Raw genomic sequence first — 17,555 nt, forward strand, 5'->3', positions numbered from 1 at the left:
AGGATATGAATACATTTGAGGACGACTGTCTGTAAACACTTTTTTTCAAGTATTGGTAAAAATGTTTGTGTTCATGTGGATTCCAAGTTTTCTCAATTTTTGTGAGATAAATAATCAAAGAAGTTCCACTTTCATTTTTATTTTGCATTTATGACTTATGGCATTATCACTGTGTCATCCTACACAAAGACATGTCTGAGGTCTCTTCACTTCCAGCTCTGGTTGTGTTGTTTCTATGGAGGTGCAGGACTTAAAAATGAGCCCACAGTGAGTTAAAGTGTGACGAGACAAAAACCAGCTCAGAGGGTTAAACGACACAGTAACCAGCTACAACCCAAAAAAATCTGAAATGGAAATCTCTACTTGAAAAGAAGACAATGTGACAACTGAAGAAGCGTTTAGTGTTCATCCCTTGAAACATTTCAGACACCCTGTTTGGCATTATTACCTTCTATAGCCGGAGGCGGGGAGGCAATGTGACAGAGGACCCTCAGAGCAGTGACCAGCCCGGTTCCCTCAGCAGTCAACACATTCTCCACATTCTGCAGTCAAAAGAAAACCATGTTGGGAGTGTCATGCAGCACTTATTTGCATATAGCTCACAGCCCCATGGCGGATATATGCATCGGAGAGGTTCAGACTTGTCGATGACGCTCTGCATTCCAAGCAGATATATGACTGCCTGCTTTGACGTACAGCATCGGATCAGAACGTACATCTGAGTATAAATACCTCCTGTTTGGGTAATAGTTTATGGAGATCTTATGCATCAGAATAATGAGTCACCTTGTCAGCTGGCCTGTTTTCCTCTGCTAATAAATGGAATCAGCTCTTTAAATATCAACTCATTAAAAGGGGCAGGGTGAGCCTCGACTCCCTCACTTAATAGACTCCCTCAATTAGGTGCTATAGACAAATCTTTGGCTTCTGTCCAAACATTGCTAAGTGAATTAAAAGGACTCCGGAGTTATTAGGCCTGTCTGCAGGTAATATAGGAAGATGAAAGCTCGCACTTATCAGAACTGAAGACGCAGTAAAGCGCCGCATTAATTCAGCAAGATGCATATCGAGTGAGAGATCCGTACCTGCTTGATGTAGTCGATGAGGGTAGGAATGCTGCCAATCTCAAAGCGAAGTTTCTCCAGAGGCTCCAGCCATTTGTTGAGCTCTGAACGGCAAAAAGACACACAAAGATCAGTGTTAGCTCAACTATGATGAACGATACTAGCTGACAACCTATTTTTCAGGACAAAACAAAATTATAGCTGAATAAAAAGCAATATTTCAAGACAGGAACTACAGAAAATATTTTCTTTTTTCACTGATGGATAGAAATCATGTTAAAAATGAATGAATGAAGTGTTTTCAACGAGCTGCAGCTTCTGTGGAATAATAACCATGTCTTCTTCAGTAGATTTATCAGTTTTATCTGTTAATTAAGAAGCTTCTTGCATTCAGGCAGTGATGTTATCAGACGGTTCTTGAAAGTAAATTGAACCAAACTCATCTACAAAGAACAATAAGAAGCAGATAAAAATAGCTGAAAAAACCACAAACATTCAGGCAACAATAAACAGAAAGGTAAATTAACATTATTTTCAGTTGCAAATCATCACACGTTACTGTCTGAAAAAACAAGTCAGTTCCAGTATTAATGACGGCTTTAAATCTAAAGCTTCACTAGAAATAATGTTGAAAACTGTATTAAGGTTTCATAACTATTAGTGTCAGAGTGGTGACAGCTAGAGGCTCAAAGTAGACGCTATAAAAACACAAATATGATACCAAAATGTCATTGAGGAAAACTACCACAAGACAAAAACAAATCTGAATTTACTGCCACAACTAACACTGACGCAGACACCAGCAAAACTGTCCTGCACAGTGTGACGCTAGTAATATTTACCCTGTAGCTTGGCATTGGTGTCATCTGCTTTGGCTAAAGTGAGCAGCGGAGCAGCGTATTGTTCCATCATCCGCAGCTCGTTGGACGTCTGCACCACCAGCAGCACCAGCATGCAGGCGTAGTTGTAGGTCACTGCTTTGCGCGCTTTGGCTTCACTGTCAGAAAAAGAAAAAGACAAAAATGGAACAACATACTGAAATCGAAGCGCATAACAAAGTCATTTTTAATAAGGGATATGGAACATTGCTGCTTTATCGGTCTGTTAAAGTGACGGCATTTTGACTTTAAGACAGATTTGTGTGTCCTTTGCAGCTTCATTCAGACAATTTCTTTAACCAATAGCCAGTCTTGCTTATAAAAATTGATTGATTATTTATCAAAATAGCATTAAAAAATCTATTTTGTTTTGTAGTCCTGCTGCTCCTAAATGTTCCCAGCATTTTAATGACCTAGCTTAGCATTAGCATGAGCCTCAGATAGCTAACTGTACAGCTGCCAGACAAAGTTAGCCTGTTTTCATCATAATGAACTTTTATTTTATTGGACATTTTCATCTATAATAGATGTTAAATTGTAGAGCAAAGTGAATGAGAAAGGTAAGTGTTGCAGCAAACTGTATTTTACTCTCTGTGATGTTTTGGAACCAATATTGGTGCAGAAATGTGGAAAAAAGTTCCCTGATTGCTTGACATGTGTCGCAAGTACTAAAGAAACAAGCAGAAGGAGCAGACAGCCGTACCCTTGTCCATCCTTGCTGTGATGCTGGAGCAGCGTAACCAGACAGGACAGGTTGTTGTCCAGGCTGAAAACATGCGCTACGGCACTGCGGCCCGTCTGTGTGAAGGTCATGAGGTAGAGCGCGTGGAGCATGCCCAGAACCTCCGCGTTGTCACCCTCCTCCAGTCCTGCGCCGCCGTCTCCCCCTGCAGCCACGTGGCTCATGAGCTCCGACACGCCCTGCAGAGCGTGAAGCGCCTGCATCAGCCAAACGCCGAAGCCCTCCTCACCAAACCCGGGCCCTGCGGCGCCTCCGTCTCCTCCAGTGAACGTGCTCTCCTCGCCCTCGGACTCTGCCATCGACGCCAGCAGACGCAGCAGCAGGTTGGTGGGCGTCGGCTGGGCCAGGAGGAAGAGCAGGCCTGACTGGGTGATGGACAGGAAGCGCAGCAGCTCCCTGACAGCTTGGGTGACACCGACGTGACCGGCTGCAGCCGCCGCTGACAACACCGCCGCCGTGCTCTCCAGGAAATGACTTGCATGCATATACCTGAAAGGAGATAAACATGGAAATGCAAATGAGTCGAAAGCAGGGATCATTCTGATGCATCTGCTTTGAATGTGGCCACATGGCAGAAGTTGATCCGACAGGTTGAGCCACATGACTTGGGCCGTCTCTCTGATGTAGAATATCAGCCACTGAGGCCACAAAGCTGCTGTTTTAGTGCATTCATCCTGAGAACTCTGTCCGACATTCAGCATCACAAAAGACTTTCTCATGGTGGCCCTTCACTAACTAAATTCCCATAATGCTCTCTGCTTGCCAAACAGAACAGCCGGACTGAATGACTTCCTCCTCTTGTTGCTACACTAAGAGGCCCCACCTGGTGGAACAACCAGGTACTACAGGTAATCTTCAATACATTCTCTGACATGCATGTCCGTCGCTATCTCTCTGATCGATCAATATATTTTCAATGATTGAATTATTAACGGCCATAATCAATTAATCGTTGACATCCTTAGTCAAAACGAGGTTTACCTTGTCTGAACTTCTACACTGCAAGATTTCAATTTCATGTGTAATAGTCTATTTAAATTTCAAGCATGACAGCTCATTTTAGTGTGTAATATTTTAGTGCAATATTTCATTCATGTGCAATAGTTCATCATTATCATATGTAATATTTCATTATCATGTGCAATATTTCCTTTTCATGTGTAATTATTCATTATTATGTGCAAAAGTTCCATTTTATGTTAATATTTTATTATTTTCATGTGTAATATTTCATTATTGTCATAGCTGCATTTTTTAAAATTTAATTTGCAATATTTCTTTATAATCATGAGTAATATTAATTTACTGCTACAGTACCTTTGCCTGCACAAGTTCTTACTTCAGTCTTTTTTTAGTTATTTTTGTAATGTATCATTCTTATATCTTCTTGTTTTTTTTATTAGGCACTGAATTTATTCTCATGTTATGTTTTTTCTTTTTTTTCTGAGTAATATCCAGCACAAGTACTGTTAATAAAGTTCTATCTTTTCTTATTTTACACTGTAAAATGTGAGGTCACGTGTGTGTGACTGTGCACCTGTACAGAGTTGGATATGGGTTGTCCCTCTCCTGTGGGCCTGTTATTCTAGCCGTGGTGGGGAACGCTTTGCCAGGCGGCTGCACCATGCAGTGAGAAGCCGTCTCCAGCAGGTGATGGAGCTCCTCCAGAACGCCTGCCATCCTATCAAGCTCTGCTTCGCTCACAGGGGGGGAGCTCAGCGACGGTTCTTCCTCCATTGGGCTCTCTGCATCTTCCATCTCCTCCTGAGGATAACGATCGGTCATTAAAAAGCCTCCTCAGTCTTTGAAGTGTGCGTGAGTGCATTGGTTTGGCCGTTACCTGCTGCGGTTCGCTCCACGCTGCTGCTGCATGCTGCAGGTCGACCAGCACCTCGTACATGTGGCTCTTCTGTAGTATGGCATTTCCAGCTGTTATGACCCTCACGGTTTCTTCACGCAGGAACAGCTGGACCAGACGCTGTGAAGCACATAAAGCTTGGCGTTAGATCTTAATGAGACAAAAACGTATCACATTCTTCCAACTTCTCAGTGTTTTATGTAGATGTGAAGGGCAGGAGGTCGGTCCTGCTCATGAGCTGCTCAATTTACATGCGCTGCATTTTTATCTCGATGGTGTTTCTGCTCATGTCCTAGTTTAACTGTGGGCTGTTTTCACCGCCCTATAAAGTCCTGCACCTCTATGGAAACAGAACAACCATTAGCTAAAAACAGAGAGAACACAGAAACGTCGTGTGTGCAGAATGACACAGTTATAAAGCCTTAACTTATGAAGGAAAAAAGTGTAAATATTTATTTACAAAAACTAAAAAAAAGCCTGAAATCAACATGTATAACATTTTTCCAAGTGCCCAGAGGTGTTAAAAACACTCGAAAAAAATGGTGGCTCTACATTTTAACAATCTCTACAAACTGTGTTTTTTTCTCAATGTATCGTAAATCCAACTTGCTCCCCTGTTTACCCTTTATGAGCCATGCTGCATGTATTTTATCAATCAAATACTTTATTTTCCTTTCAGTCCCTTCACTTTGTTTCATGCTTATTTCCTCACAATCCACAACTATTTTTACAACCTGCAAAAACTCACCATTTTTCACTCTACTCTGCACATCAACTAAAGAAAGATGTTTCACCATGCTGAAGGTATCTTCTAACAACTTGCTTGCCATGCTGCATTTGTTTTATTGATCAGGTATCTATCATCTGCTGTCAGTCTCTCTAATTTGTTTACAACTTCTCTTTTACCGTCTCTTTTCTGCTCTGTTTAAACATAGCCTGCATATTACCCGAATGAGAATGATAGAATACAGTACATTTTTAAAGAAATATCACAATTTCAGGCTTAGATTTGGTTAATTTCACAATTTGAACCAAATGTCTCGCATAATTAGTTCAACTGCCATCGCAAAGCTGAATTTTTTTTGTTGGTTTTTTACAGTTTTAGTCTCTTACAAATGTAAGAGTTTGGCAATTTCTTGAAAATAACATGCCTCTAAAAGCTTCTGTCGGGATTTGGGGTTCAGGATATTAGGTGTTCATTTGTCACATTGCTTTCCGTGCAAGCAGTAATTGTATAAAGATTTTCGACCACTGGGATCCGTGCAAACACATGTAGGAGAAAATGATGAGAAAGTGTCGACTAAGTGTTGCTAACCTGATAGCCGCTCTTCTCTGAATCTCCTCCGTGCAGAAAAGCCTCCACCCCGGCAGGAGCGCTGATCAGAGCGTCAAGAGCTCTTAGGATGCTCAGCTTCAGCGTGGAGGAGACGTGGTCGGCATGGAGCAGCTCCAGCAGCACGCTCAGGGCCCCCTCGCGCAGCAGCACCGTGAGGCCCTGTGGACACTCGGCCAGGTATGAAGCCAACTTCGCACCGGCTTTTAACTGCCTGAGGTTCAGAGCGATGGGCTGCGTGAGAGCAACCTCCATACTCAGAGCCTGGAGGGTCCACTGCACCAAAACTCTGATGTGGTCCTCCATCTCTGCCTCTCCCTGTTTAATTAAATAAGCCAGCCCTTTGGTCAGGAGTCCGGGTGCCTCTTCCAGAGCGGTGACCCAGCGGGCGTCTCTGTCGTTGCCAATGCTAGTTAGCAGTTCTTTCAGGTGAGAAACAGCCTCGGCCTCCTCTCCGACTCCTTCTGTTCCACCAGCGTCCCGGGGCTCGTCCACGCTGGCCTTCTCAAACTGGGTGTCAAAGCGAGTCTTGTACGGAGGAGTGAAGTAGAGCAGTGGTCTGAGCTCCCGCTCGTACGGGTCGTACTGGACCGGTGGGACGGACGCGAGATCCTCAGGGGTGTAGTCCATGTCGAAGGTGGGCAGCTTAAAACTGCCGTTGTCAAGGTCGTCCTCATCGCTGGAAATCTGCTCGTAGCCATCATCGCCTGGTGGAGCAAAGAAAAGGGGAGAATTTGACAAAGTTTATCAACTGTGGAGGAACAATTAAAATGCTTCAAACATTGTCTGAGTCAGTCCGTGTCATTTTAGATCGCGATGTTGCTCCACCATCTCAGATTCTGTTCAGTCAACATATTTGTTATTTTGGAGCCCAAAGGTTCAGGAGAATATTTTGGCTCAATTTTGAGAATGTTACACATTTTAAAACCTTGGTTTTCTCATTTTCACCCTCAAAAAACATCTCACCAGTAAATGGATTTTAAAAGTTTATTATCTGCAGAAATACAACTCACATGTGTATGAAATCTGGTGAAGACAGACTAAATAGTTTCCAGCAGTTCCAAATAATCAAATGTCTAATTTTTGGTTAATGAAAATTCCAGAAAAGTACAAAGAAGTTGGTAAAATGTCAGCCAAAGACTGTATTTTTAGTAGGAAAAGTATAAACATCCATTTATATACACTTAGAGCAACTTTCTAGGGGGCAGGTACAACCAACATTTGAACATTTTTACCATTTTCAAGTACCAATAATGAAAAAATTAGGCTCTACTGGCGCCGTCGAAACATTTGGATCTCCTAGAAACAATTTTGTCTGTGTCCTCACCAAATGTAATGGCTGTGGGAGTTACACTTCTGGTGATATTGAACTCTAAATATGGCTTCGCAGTTAGAATCTTTAAAAACAACAATTTAAATGAGAGAATTTGCCAGGTGTAAAAATATTAAAATTCTCAAAATTCAGCCACAATGTTTTAAAGAACTTTGGTGCCAAATAACACATTTATGTGAACTGAACCAGGGCATGTGAGCAAAGCTGAGGGCGAGCAACAAATTTTGGACAAAGTCAAGACTGAATTTTTGAAAAAGATGGAGCATTTTGACTTTTTCCTGCTCCAATTTTGTTTTGGCATCGTTTACGCCACAAGCTGGGTGCACAATGTGGACAGAAACTAGACAACTCTGGTGATCTGCAGTGTTAAATGCGCTGTTGAAGCTTGAGCTTAAATAAAGATACAGTGCAAATTTTTCCTTTACTGGAGTTAGCGCTGAGCGATTTGTGTGGCAAGGGGTGGACATGAGAGGAGAATGTTTATCTCTCTGCTCACACCCCCTGGATTGAACAAACTCTAAGACAGTGCAGCAACATATTTCCTGAATTCTGTCTGAGATGACACAGACCGACCAGTCAACTGTTTCATAAGAATGTGTGCGGAAATGAGTGAGAATGAGGAGGTCGGCAACAACTAAAAACAAAAGTCCCTTTCTTAAACACAGACGCTCACAGAGCCACATGGCAGCATCACTCCAAACATGCAGGGTTAGTTGGGCATGCATGACGTGACTACAGCACACACTCGGCCATCGGGCGGAGCTCCACGTGACAGCTTATGCAGGTTAATCATAAGCCTTCAGAGTCTGCAGCATCCAGCGGTTGTAGATGGACGCAGCATGCCAGAGCACACACTCTCTCCAAGTCAGTCCCAAATGGACGCTGCGGCCCCCAGCGACGCCTCACCACGCTCTACTGTCAAAGGGCTTCAGGGCTGAGAGTCCATTTGGGATTGCAGACTGCCCTACTCTCACATAAGAACTCCCCTACCTTCCTCCATCTCCTCTTCCTCGTCCTCACCCTCATCCTCCTCCTCCTCTTCTTCCTCCTCCTCCTCAGGGGCACTCCCCTCGGTCCGGGTGTCTTCTTCCTCCTCCTGCTCCTCCTCTTCCTCCTCCTCGTCGCCCTCTTCCTCTTGTTCGGCGTCTGAGTAGGTTTCGTCGGCAGGCAGCGACCTTTCAGGTGAGACGGCTTCCAGGTAGTCGTCACGGCCTTCGCACGGCTCGTCTTTGATCACACCCACTGCAGAAGCGACACGATAAAACACATACACAGTTAACCAGGATACACACGGCACACATAAATATGCAAACTAGGAATTTATCTGCAAATAAGAGGCCTTCTTTGTGATGAGAAGGTTAGAGATAATACTGTTTTTAAAAATATTTTAATGCATTGACCCTCAAAATGTGCTGGTTTGTTAGAAAAGCATACTATCGCTAAAAGAAAAAACAAAAAATACATCGATCTGAGGCTGAGTGTGTAAAAGCAGAAAGAATCATCATATTTTCAACTTTGGGACAGTTTTTGATCATGTGTGTGATGTGCAATTCCATCAAAAAATAACCATATCTAAGCTTAAAGTTGCGATATTTCAATAAAAATAAATAAATCACTTTAGTCCTCGTGTAAAAATTTGCCAAAAATGTACTATTTGCACTGAACAGACTGAAAAGCCATGACGCAACCAACAGTCACTTGACAAAAAATTCACAGACTTATCAACTGAACTGCAGACAGTGTTACACAGAGCAGAGAGGAGACAACAGAAGAGATACCTGATTAACATAATAAATGCAGCATGGCTAAAAAAAAATGGTGTACAGAGCAGTAAGTTGTTGGAAGATGCATTCAGCATGCTGAAATATCTTTCTGGAGCTGATGTGCCGAATGGTGTATAAAACAGCGAGTTTGCAAAGGTTTTAATAATAGTTGTAAATAAGAAAATATCAATAACATATAAGACAGCAGTATTGGGTATTTGGATAAAAGATTACACATGCTGATTGCAGTTTTAACTTTGGTAAAATAAATGCATTTTAAAAATGAAGAAATTTCAGCTGTAAATGAAGAAATGCTACTTTTAAAAAGCTGCATTTTATAGCAACACTGGCGAAAAAAAACTCAGTAAATAATGCAGGATTTTTTCTCTAACTTTTACATTTAAAAACTTCTTTTTTTTTTAAAGATTTTTTCCCCCTTTTTTGGCTTTATTAGATAGGACAGAGAGAGAGACAGGAAAGTAGGGGGAGGTGAATGGGGGAAGGACCTGGCGCAAAGGGTCATGAGCGTGACTCAAACCCATGACCGCTGCGTAGGGGACCATAGCCTCTATACATGGGACGCTAGCTCAACCAGGGGAGCTAGAACGGCGCCCACAACTTTTGTTTTTCCACTGATTTCACATTTAATTAAGAGAAGACTGGACCTAGCAGAAGTATCTCTATCATCACTGAACAGTCGCTGACATAATGTGACAGCATCAAACAGATGTTTGGTTCTGACCCGTCATTTGAACCTGCTCCTCCTCGTCATCGTCCGGAGGTGGAGGTCCAGGTGGAGTACGAGGGCCTCTGGGTGCCGGTCTGGGTGGGCTGCCGTTGTACTGGTCATCTTTCTCCCATTCTTAAAGAAAAACAAAGGCGGCAACAGATTTAAGACATTAAAAAACTAGCATCCTATTCATGGGTTGCTCCACTTTGTTAGCTTCATCTTTTATTGCCCACCTTGTTTAACGATCCTCTTGAGCCCGCTCGGCTGCTGAGGAGGCGGAGGTGGAGGAGGAGGCGGCGAGTCCTGGTCGTGTCCATGCGAGCGCTCTGCCGTCCCATAAACTGCCACCGTCAGACTGGTGTACCAGCCACGCAGCACCAGGCCGTCTGTGTTCACCTGCACACACACACCTCAGTTATTCACAACTCAACACAGAAGAAGGATAGTCTAGTTTGCGAGCAGCCGTTTACCTTCCCGCTGGGCCTGAACACGATGGACTTGTTTTCATCGTACTCCAGACTGAGGGCAGAAAGCAAGACAGGACGGATTAAAACAAACGAGCAAATATAAACCAACTAAAGCCTGAAAAATCTTGTATTTGAGCATTTTTGTTTATTTATAGAAAACAGCATGCGTGTGTAGTTGCTATCTGTTAGTCTGAGATAAACCTCTTTATCACATAATTGCTGTGTAATTATGAAACAAAAAAATAAAAAAACTCCCTCTGACTGTCTAACAAAGCACATAAACCCTCATTTTTTAAAAAGCACACTTGTATCCTGGTGGCAAAGCAGTTTAGGTCGAAGTCAATGATTTCTAATGTGCAAGTCGAGACCTGTGAAGGATCAAAATTAGTGTTTTTCTTGTGAATTAACCTTCTAAATGTCAACAGGTTTGGGAGGCATGTTGTCTTTTTGCCACAATTACATCATTTATCAGACCCAGAAACTGTAAAATCAGAAAGAGTTTATAGGTGAAATTACCTCACTTCACCAGAACTGCTGCTGACAATTCAGGAGAGAAAAGCTGAAAGGGAAAACTATTCAGGAGCTAGTCCGATGATGAATAGTTTTTGTCATTTTTCAAGCAAAAATGCCCCCAGTGTTTTAGTCTGTACGACAAAACAAGGCTCCTGAGGGTGTTGCTTTCTTCTCTGGGAAATTATGAGATCTTAACAAATAGATAATTAACTCACTGAACCCCAAAGCGTGTTAATTTGAAAAAGAATAGTATCATTTATCAGAGCCAGAAACTATAAAAACAGATGAAATCACTGGATTTCTAACTTCCCAGCTGTACTGTCAAGAAAAACAACCAAATCTACGCTTATGTCCAAAAGTTTCATTTATAAACACGCCAAAAATAAACCATTTGCACTAAACAGATTCTGTAAAAGGCAAAAAATTCTGTGCTCCTTGACACAACTGAGGAGCCACAACTGACTCAGCTGTGAACAACAGTTGCATCAAGAAAATCCAGACTGTTTTCAGGTGAACTGCAGAGAGGAGACGACAAAAGGGGCAAAGAGGAAAATAACAGAAAATGTAATAAAAATATAGAAACATACTGGTTGATAAAATAAATGCAGCATGGCTCAAAAATGTTATCCAGAGGAGCAAAGATGCATTCAGCATGGTGAAACATATTAACAGCTGATATGCAGAGTGCTGTTTGCAGATGCTGTAAAAATATAAATAATAAAATATCTACAGTTTGCAGATTCACTGTTTTACCCCCATAGTGGTAAAAAACCTGCGGGAACTTGCAAAAAAAAAAAAGTTGGACATGTTGATTACATCCATCCATTATCTACATGCTAGGGTCGTGGGGGGCTGGAGTCTATCCCAGCTGACTCAGGGTGAAGGCAGGAGACACCCTGGACAGGTCACCAGTCTATCACAGGGCTACACTTAGAGACAGACAACCAAGCACACTCACATTCACACCTACGGACAATTTAGAATCACCAATTAACCTCAACATGTTTTTGGACTGTGTGGGAGGAAGCCGGAGAACCTGGAGAGAACCCACACTGCACGGGGAGAACATGGAGACATGGCAGAAAGATCCCGGGTGTCCTCCCCGGGGCGTGAATCGGCGACCTTCTTGCTGCGAGGCTAACCACCAAGCCACTTGCAGCCATGTTGATTCCATTTTTCCCACATTTTTATTAATTAAAAATATAGATTTTTTCTTTTTTTATTGCGATTTGTGCTGTTATAACTGTGTTGTAGCGCACAGAAGACATTACGTTCTCTCTCCTTCTAGTCACGGTTGTTCTGTTTCCGTAGAGGTGCAGGACTTTATGCTGCAATAAAAAATGAGCCCACAGTGAGTAAAAAAAGGATCTAAAATGGTTCGATTTCAGAGGGTTAACTGCAACTCTGAACCTCTACAAGCCTCTCTAAACTATTCAAATAAAGCACTCACTCTTTGGCTAAACTGGTTACAACCTGCTGATATATGCAAATTGTCCTAATTAGACACCAAGGTAACAATTACGAAAGGTTAGTTTTAATCACGCGACATAACCATAATATCCTGAGATCCAACATGGCCTCTGCTGTTAGATGTCCTGCCCCAAAAAGGAAAACAAACAAACAAAAAAAAGCTTATCTCGTACAACAAATAAATGGAATTTGAAGTATTATTATGGCACCCTGAGTAAGAGAGATTTCTGTCACATCTATTTATAACATTTGGAAGATACTTCAGCAGCAGTCACACAGGCTCTCCTCCCAACTTTCCCAGCAGAGATAATAACTCGGGTGTGTCGTATTTACAGATTTCAATAACTCTGACACAATGGGCCGCTCTAAACACTGGTTTACGCTCCGGTGCTACTGTGCACACCTCTGTCATTACGGCGGTTGGAATCAAAATGCTTGACTCAAACATTCCACTACTCCTCCATTTCACCGAGACCTCCAACTTTTCGTGTCACTTCCAGCTACAGTATGGGTGGGGTTGGGTTTCTGGAGAGACCAGTCGGCCGGCATGGGGAACAAAGACACCTGAACCTGGGTGGGAGCACGCTGGGCCAATGAGAACAGGGCTGGGATGCGACCGCGGACCGGTTCGACAGGTGAGACAGACTTCTGCATCTTAAGCACTTTTGAGATCTCACCGTGAACTATAAAGAGGCGACTCAGGAGGTTTAAAGAAACGAGATTGAAGAGGGTGAAAATAATTCTGACCTGCCCAGTCTGTGGAAGGTGGGGCTGTTGGGTTTAGCGGCATTATTGAAGAACAGCTCCAACTGGAAGGCGTGAGGAGAAGTCTCCCTGGAAACACAGAGACACAAAGAGCAGTGATGAGACAATCGGAATAAGTTATACATCAACATTAGGGTGCAATGTATGACGATAAATTCACTTTATTAGGTTACAATCTAATGCTTATTTAACCACCTGAACCCAGAAACCTGCTTTGAAAGGCGTGGTGTCGTTATTTTATTTTTTTTATTTAACCTTTATTTAACCAGCTCTTGCAGTTTCAGGTCTTTTTGTAAAGGGTTCCAGGTAGAGGGAGCAGCGGATTCAAAAGTTTTCTTTCCCTGTTTTGTTCTAGCCTTAGGAACAGACGGTAGCAATGGATCCAGACTGTAACCAGCTTTTGTACAAATAAAAACCTGTAAATAACGAGGAAGCAAACCTAAAATGCATTTATAAATTAAAATATGCCAGTGTTTTTTCCTTCGTGGTCAAATCTGACCATCCAACACGAAAGTACAACAAACAATGATGAGTAAAAGATTTAAAATAAAAAAATCCTCCTAATTAAAATATTTATCCAAGCCAGAAGCTGTAAAATGTGTATGTGACGTGCAATTCTGTTGGAAAAGTTCACCAAATCTAACCATAAAATTGTGTCATTGAAATCGTTTATTCTACATGTCTTATTAAAAAAATAAAATAATAATCCAAAAATAAACCACTAGCAGTAATCAGACTCTAAAAAAAACAAATCTGTGTTCGTTAACACAACTAAGAAATCATTAGTGACTCAGCTGTGACCAACAGTCGCATAACAAAAAACTCAGGGACTGAACTGCAGGCTGTGTTTACAGAAAACAGGCAGGTGTGGTACAACTTTAACATTTTTAGCGGCAAAATATCTATAATATGTATGGCCACCATTTCTTACAATACTGCTAACATCTGTGGGCACTTGAAAAAATGCTGGACATAAGGATTCAACATCCTTTTCAATTAATATTTGAAGAGTTCATTTGCAAAAACAGATAACTCCATCTTTGTAGATTTTCAGAAAACTTTTTGTTGTTGTTGTTTGCTTGAGATAACAGCAATCAAACTGAAGTTGAGTGGATTTGACTCAGTAGAAATGACAAAAATAGAGATAACTTAAGTTTGATTGACATCATCTCAGGTAGACGATGGAAAAGTGGGTTTTCTGGAGATTTGTGAAGACGGAGTTATTGGTTTTTGCAAATGAACTCTTAATTTCTTTTTTATGGTTTATGGCATTATACATTTGTTATACTGCACACAAGAGTTTGAGTTCTCTCTACTTCTAACTGTGGTTGTGCCTTTTCCACTAAGGACTAGGACTTTAAATTGCAGAAAAATGGGACAGGGACAAAAAACATCGACACACTATGTACAGTTCAGCGTGTTTATACAAGCTTCTTCCTATAATCTATCTTTCAAGAAGGTAATAAAGTTCAGTTTTTGTTGACATTGTTGAAATTGTTTACTACTGAGGTCACAGGTTTTGTAGCAAACGTGTTTTCTCTCTCCGTTTCTTAATATACGAAACATCCCCACCAATACTTGTAATCTAAATAATAATTTGAGTAAAACCTTTATTACTGTCAAAATTGAACATCGTAGGCAGAATAGAAGAGGATTTTATGGCACAACTGTCGGCCAAAACAATATTCCAAGACCAGTTTCTCAAGTGATTTCCGGAAAATGTCCTTTATCACATGATATATCAAGACTGCCATATAAAATGATGTACATGGCAGAGTGCTTCATCCAAGTTGCCCACCCCTGCACAAAGGGATCTCTGCATTCTTGAGTCCATTCATGCAGTTAAATTACATCACACATTACTCAACAGGCTCGGTGGGAATCAGGACCTGCTCGACAACGGAGCTCAGGTGTCAAACTTGCTCGCTTCTTCATTCATGCAGGCCCCACTACTTCCTGCATGCACACACATACATCTCAGGTATCTTTAGCAAACAAACACCCCCTGAGGCAATATATCATAAGCAACAACGTTTAGGATTTCCTGCAATATAGAACAAAGCAGTCCAGCTTTTATCCTCTCGGTATAATCTGATGGCTGCTATGTGCTGATACGGAGGAACAATCAGATATACGTGCTACTCTTTGTTTTCCTAAATTTGAAATCTGCATACTGACTGTCTGGTTTATTTTAAGCAACATGAGGGCAGGGAATGCTGTAGCACTGTAAACAATGTCAGCAGCCTGCCATTAATGAATGAACGCAGCAAGAAAACAACTGATGACACACTGACTTCCTTAATGTCACATAACAGAGAATCTGCATCTGTTGTGAAACAACTGGTCAACACCCAGTCGGCGTAATGAGGTCAGTATCAAGTTCAACAATGATTCAGTATCAGACTGATGCATCCTGACCTGCATTCGTCATACCAAGTTTGCATAAAGAAACATGCTCAAAGTATGACACAACAGACTTGAACATCACAGACACAGTTTGCTGCCAAAACCACAACAACATTTTTCATTCAATTTGCTCCACAGGTTTTACATCTATTATCAATAGAAATTTTTGTTGCATCCAGCTGTTTTTTAAGGATTCTTTCCACAGGGTTTTGTTGAATTCATGCAGCATCAGACAGCAGCAGCATCCATATGAGCGTGGGAGGAAGTTAACGTCATTAATTGCGTATAATTCTAAATGATCCCCGACATGGAGACAGGATGGATCAGGATATAACAGCAGGTCACACTGTGAACTTTTCCTCACCCCAGACAGGTGAGCTATCACACAGAGTCAAAGTTTATCAGCTGCAGATAAACAACTTCTTACACCGCAGCTGTGTTGAGGTCCAGTTTGGCTACCATCAATCATGAATAAAGTAGGTTGGCTATTTGAAGAGTTTGCTGCTATCAGTTAGATTTTTGTTTATTGTAATGCATTACACATCAGTCATTGTATTGTCTAATCCTGCGACAAAGGGACGTATGATTAAATGACAGAATGCCGTCACTGTAACAGATTCAGGCAAGAATGTCACTTATCCCAGGTCAGAAAAGGGCTACGGTAAGATTTACACTTTTCAGTATTTGCAGCAGGGCTGTTGGATTAAACTGCTTTAGTTTAGCGGAGTGTAATCCTCAGCTGAGTGTGTGTGTGTCACTGAATGTTTGTGGGTCCCGTTATAGTTCATACCCAAACGCTCTGCTGTCAGGCAGGTTGCTGTGAGCCTTGATCCCTGGAGGAATGACCCGAACCTCTGTGACCAGCACCCCGCAAGGAAACCGCACCACATCCACGTTGGTTAACTGAAATGCACAAAACATCAAAATTCATATAGTTACGTTAAACAAAATTGATTTAATAATGTTGCATTTAGCAGCATCGGCCACAGCAAACACTGCAGACGAGAACAGTTACTTTTCTTCCGGCTGGGAGGTAAACACGGCCAGGTTAAAGTTAGCATTTGCCACCTGGCTAACTAGCAAACAAACCGTGCAAACATGCTACAGGAGCAGCTGCGTGGAGTTTTGCTATTATCTAAATTCAGTCACCTTTAGTAAACGTGTTTGGGAGAGTTAAGTGTAAAATTAGGCAGGTGTGCAGTGAAATGAAAGCTGTGAGCTGCAGCGTTATTAATAACGAATTGTTAATGTTAGCCCAGCTAGCACGTTAGCTTGGAAGTTGAACATCATTCTCCAAAACTCCCTAAAACAATCGATGAGAGTTTTTAAAGCAGGCAGCTTTGCAGTAAACACACAAGAGTGTGTCGAGGCGTCAGAAATCTTACCTCTGCACTCTGGTGCTTAAACGTATCCAGAAAAAGAAGCTCCGTTGAAGTGTCCCCCGCCATCCTGCTGCTGCTAGCCGGGCCAGGGGTAAGCTTCCGGGTCGGCGAATACTTCCGGGGCAAGCCAACCAATCACCGACAAACGACTGTAAACAAAAACAAATATTTGAACATTTATTAAATTATTATTCCTATTTCTACTATATGGAGCTGTAAACATAAGCATTTTTTTTAGCTAAGCTTTAAATTAACTCAATCATTTCCGTTTTTAAAAGAGGTATGGGAACATGGCAAAATTTGGGGAAAAAAATCATTTTAATCTACTTCATATTATTACTATTTCCAAAAACAAACAAATTAGCAAAACATCAAACAGGAGCAAACTTATGTAACTTTAAATAAATACATATATTAAAAAAATATTATAACATTGGTACAATCGTTGTTATTGTTGTATGGCAATTAAAAAAATTGAATATTATCATTATTATTGTCATTACTCTTTAGCACTATTTGTCTTCTTATTCTTCCTCTTGTGTTATCATCGTTCCAGATTAAATAACTGATAATATTAGATGTATGCATGTTTATCTGTAGATCGTATATAACCGTATATGTTTTTATCAGGTAAACAAGGGTGAATCGACAGTTGATCTCTTTTTAAGGGTTTATATCATAATTTTATTAATTGTGTGTGTGTGTGTGTGTGTGTGTGTGTGTATTTCAGGACAAAATCAAAATTTGCTTTAGATGACTATGGTTTTCGTCAACATTAAACAAATACACACATAAACAGAACATGTGAAAAAAAAATAAACCGTTAAATAAATCCTGAAATAATATAGAAA

The 17,555-nt window shown here is 41.3% G+C and overlaps 1 protein-coding gene across 2 annotated transcripts in view; it reads right to left on the reverse strand.

The window, feature by feature from the left end:
* Window positions 1–16,770, reverse strand: part of virma (vir like m6A methyltransferase associated) — a 27,178-nt gene extending 10,408 nt beyond the window's left edge. For both annotated transcript variants that reach the window (XM_008303020.1, XM_008303019.1), the window contains exons 1-14: window positions 16,708–16,770; window positions 16,113–16,225; window positions 12,899–12,985; window positions 10,172–10,220; window positions 9,935–10,097; window positions 9,714–9,833; window positions 8,229–8,450; window positions 5,858–6,582; window positions 4,525–4,662; window positions 4,222–4,448; window positions 2,646–3,173; window positions 1,907–2,061; window positions 1,086–1,168; window positions 449–542 (exon numbers count right to left, since the gene is read on the reverse strand). In XM_008303020.1, coding sequence (XP_008301242.1) covers window positions 449–542; window positions 1,086–1,168; window positions 1,907–2,061; window positions 2,646–3,173; window positions 4,222–4,448; window positions 4,525–4,662; window positions 5,858–6,582; window positions 8,229–8,450; window positions 9,714–9,833; window positions 9,935–10,097; window positions 10,172–10,220; window positions 12,899–12,985; window positions 16,113–16,225; window positions 16,708–16,770 — 2,767 coding nt within the window. The remainder of the gene's footprint in view (window positions 1–448; window positions 543–1,085; window positions 1,169–1,906; window positions 2,062–2,645; window positions 3,174–4,221; window positions 4,449–4,524; window positions 4,663–5,857; window positions 6,583–8,228; window positions 8,451–9,713; window positions 9,834–9,934; window positions 10,098–10,171; window positions 10,221–12,898; window positions 12,986–16,112; window positions 16,226–16,707) is intronic.
* Window positions 16,771–17,555: the final 785 nt, after the last annotated feature.

Source organism: Stegastes partitus, unplaced genomic scaffold (genome assembly GCF_000690725.1).
Source record: "Stegastes partitus isolate 25-593 unplaced genomic scaffold, Stegastes_partitus-1.0.2 Scaffold1920, whole genome shotgun sequence".
NCBI classification, from domain to species: Eukaryota; Metazoa; Chordata; class Actinopteri; family Pomacentridae; genus Stegastes; species Stegastes partitus.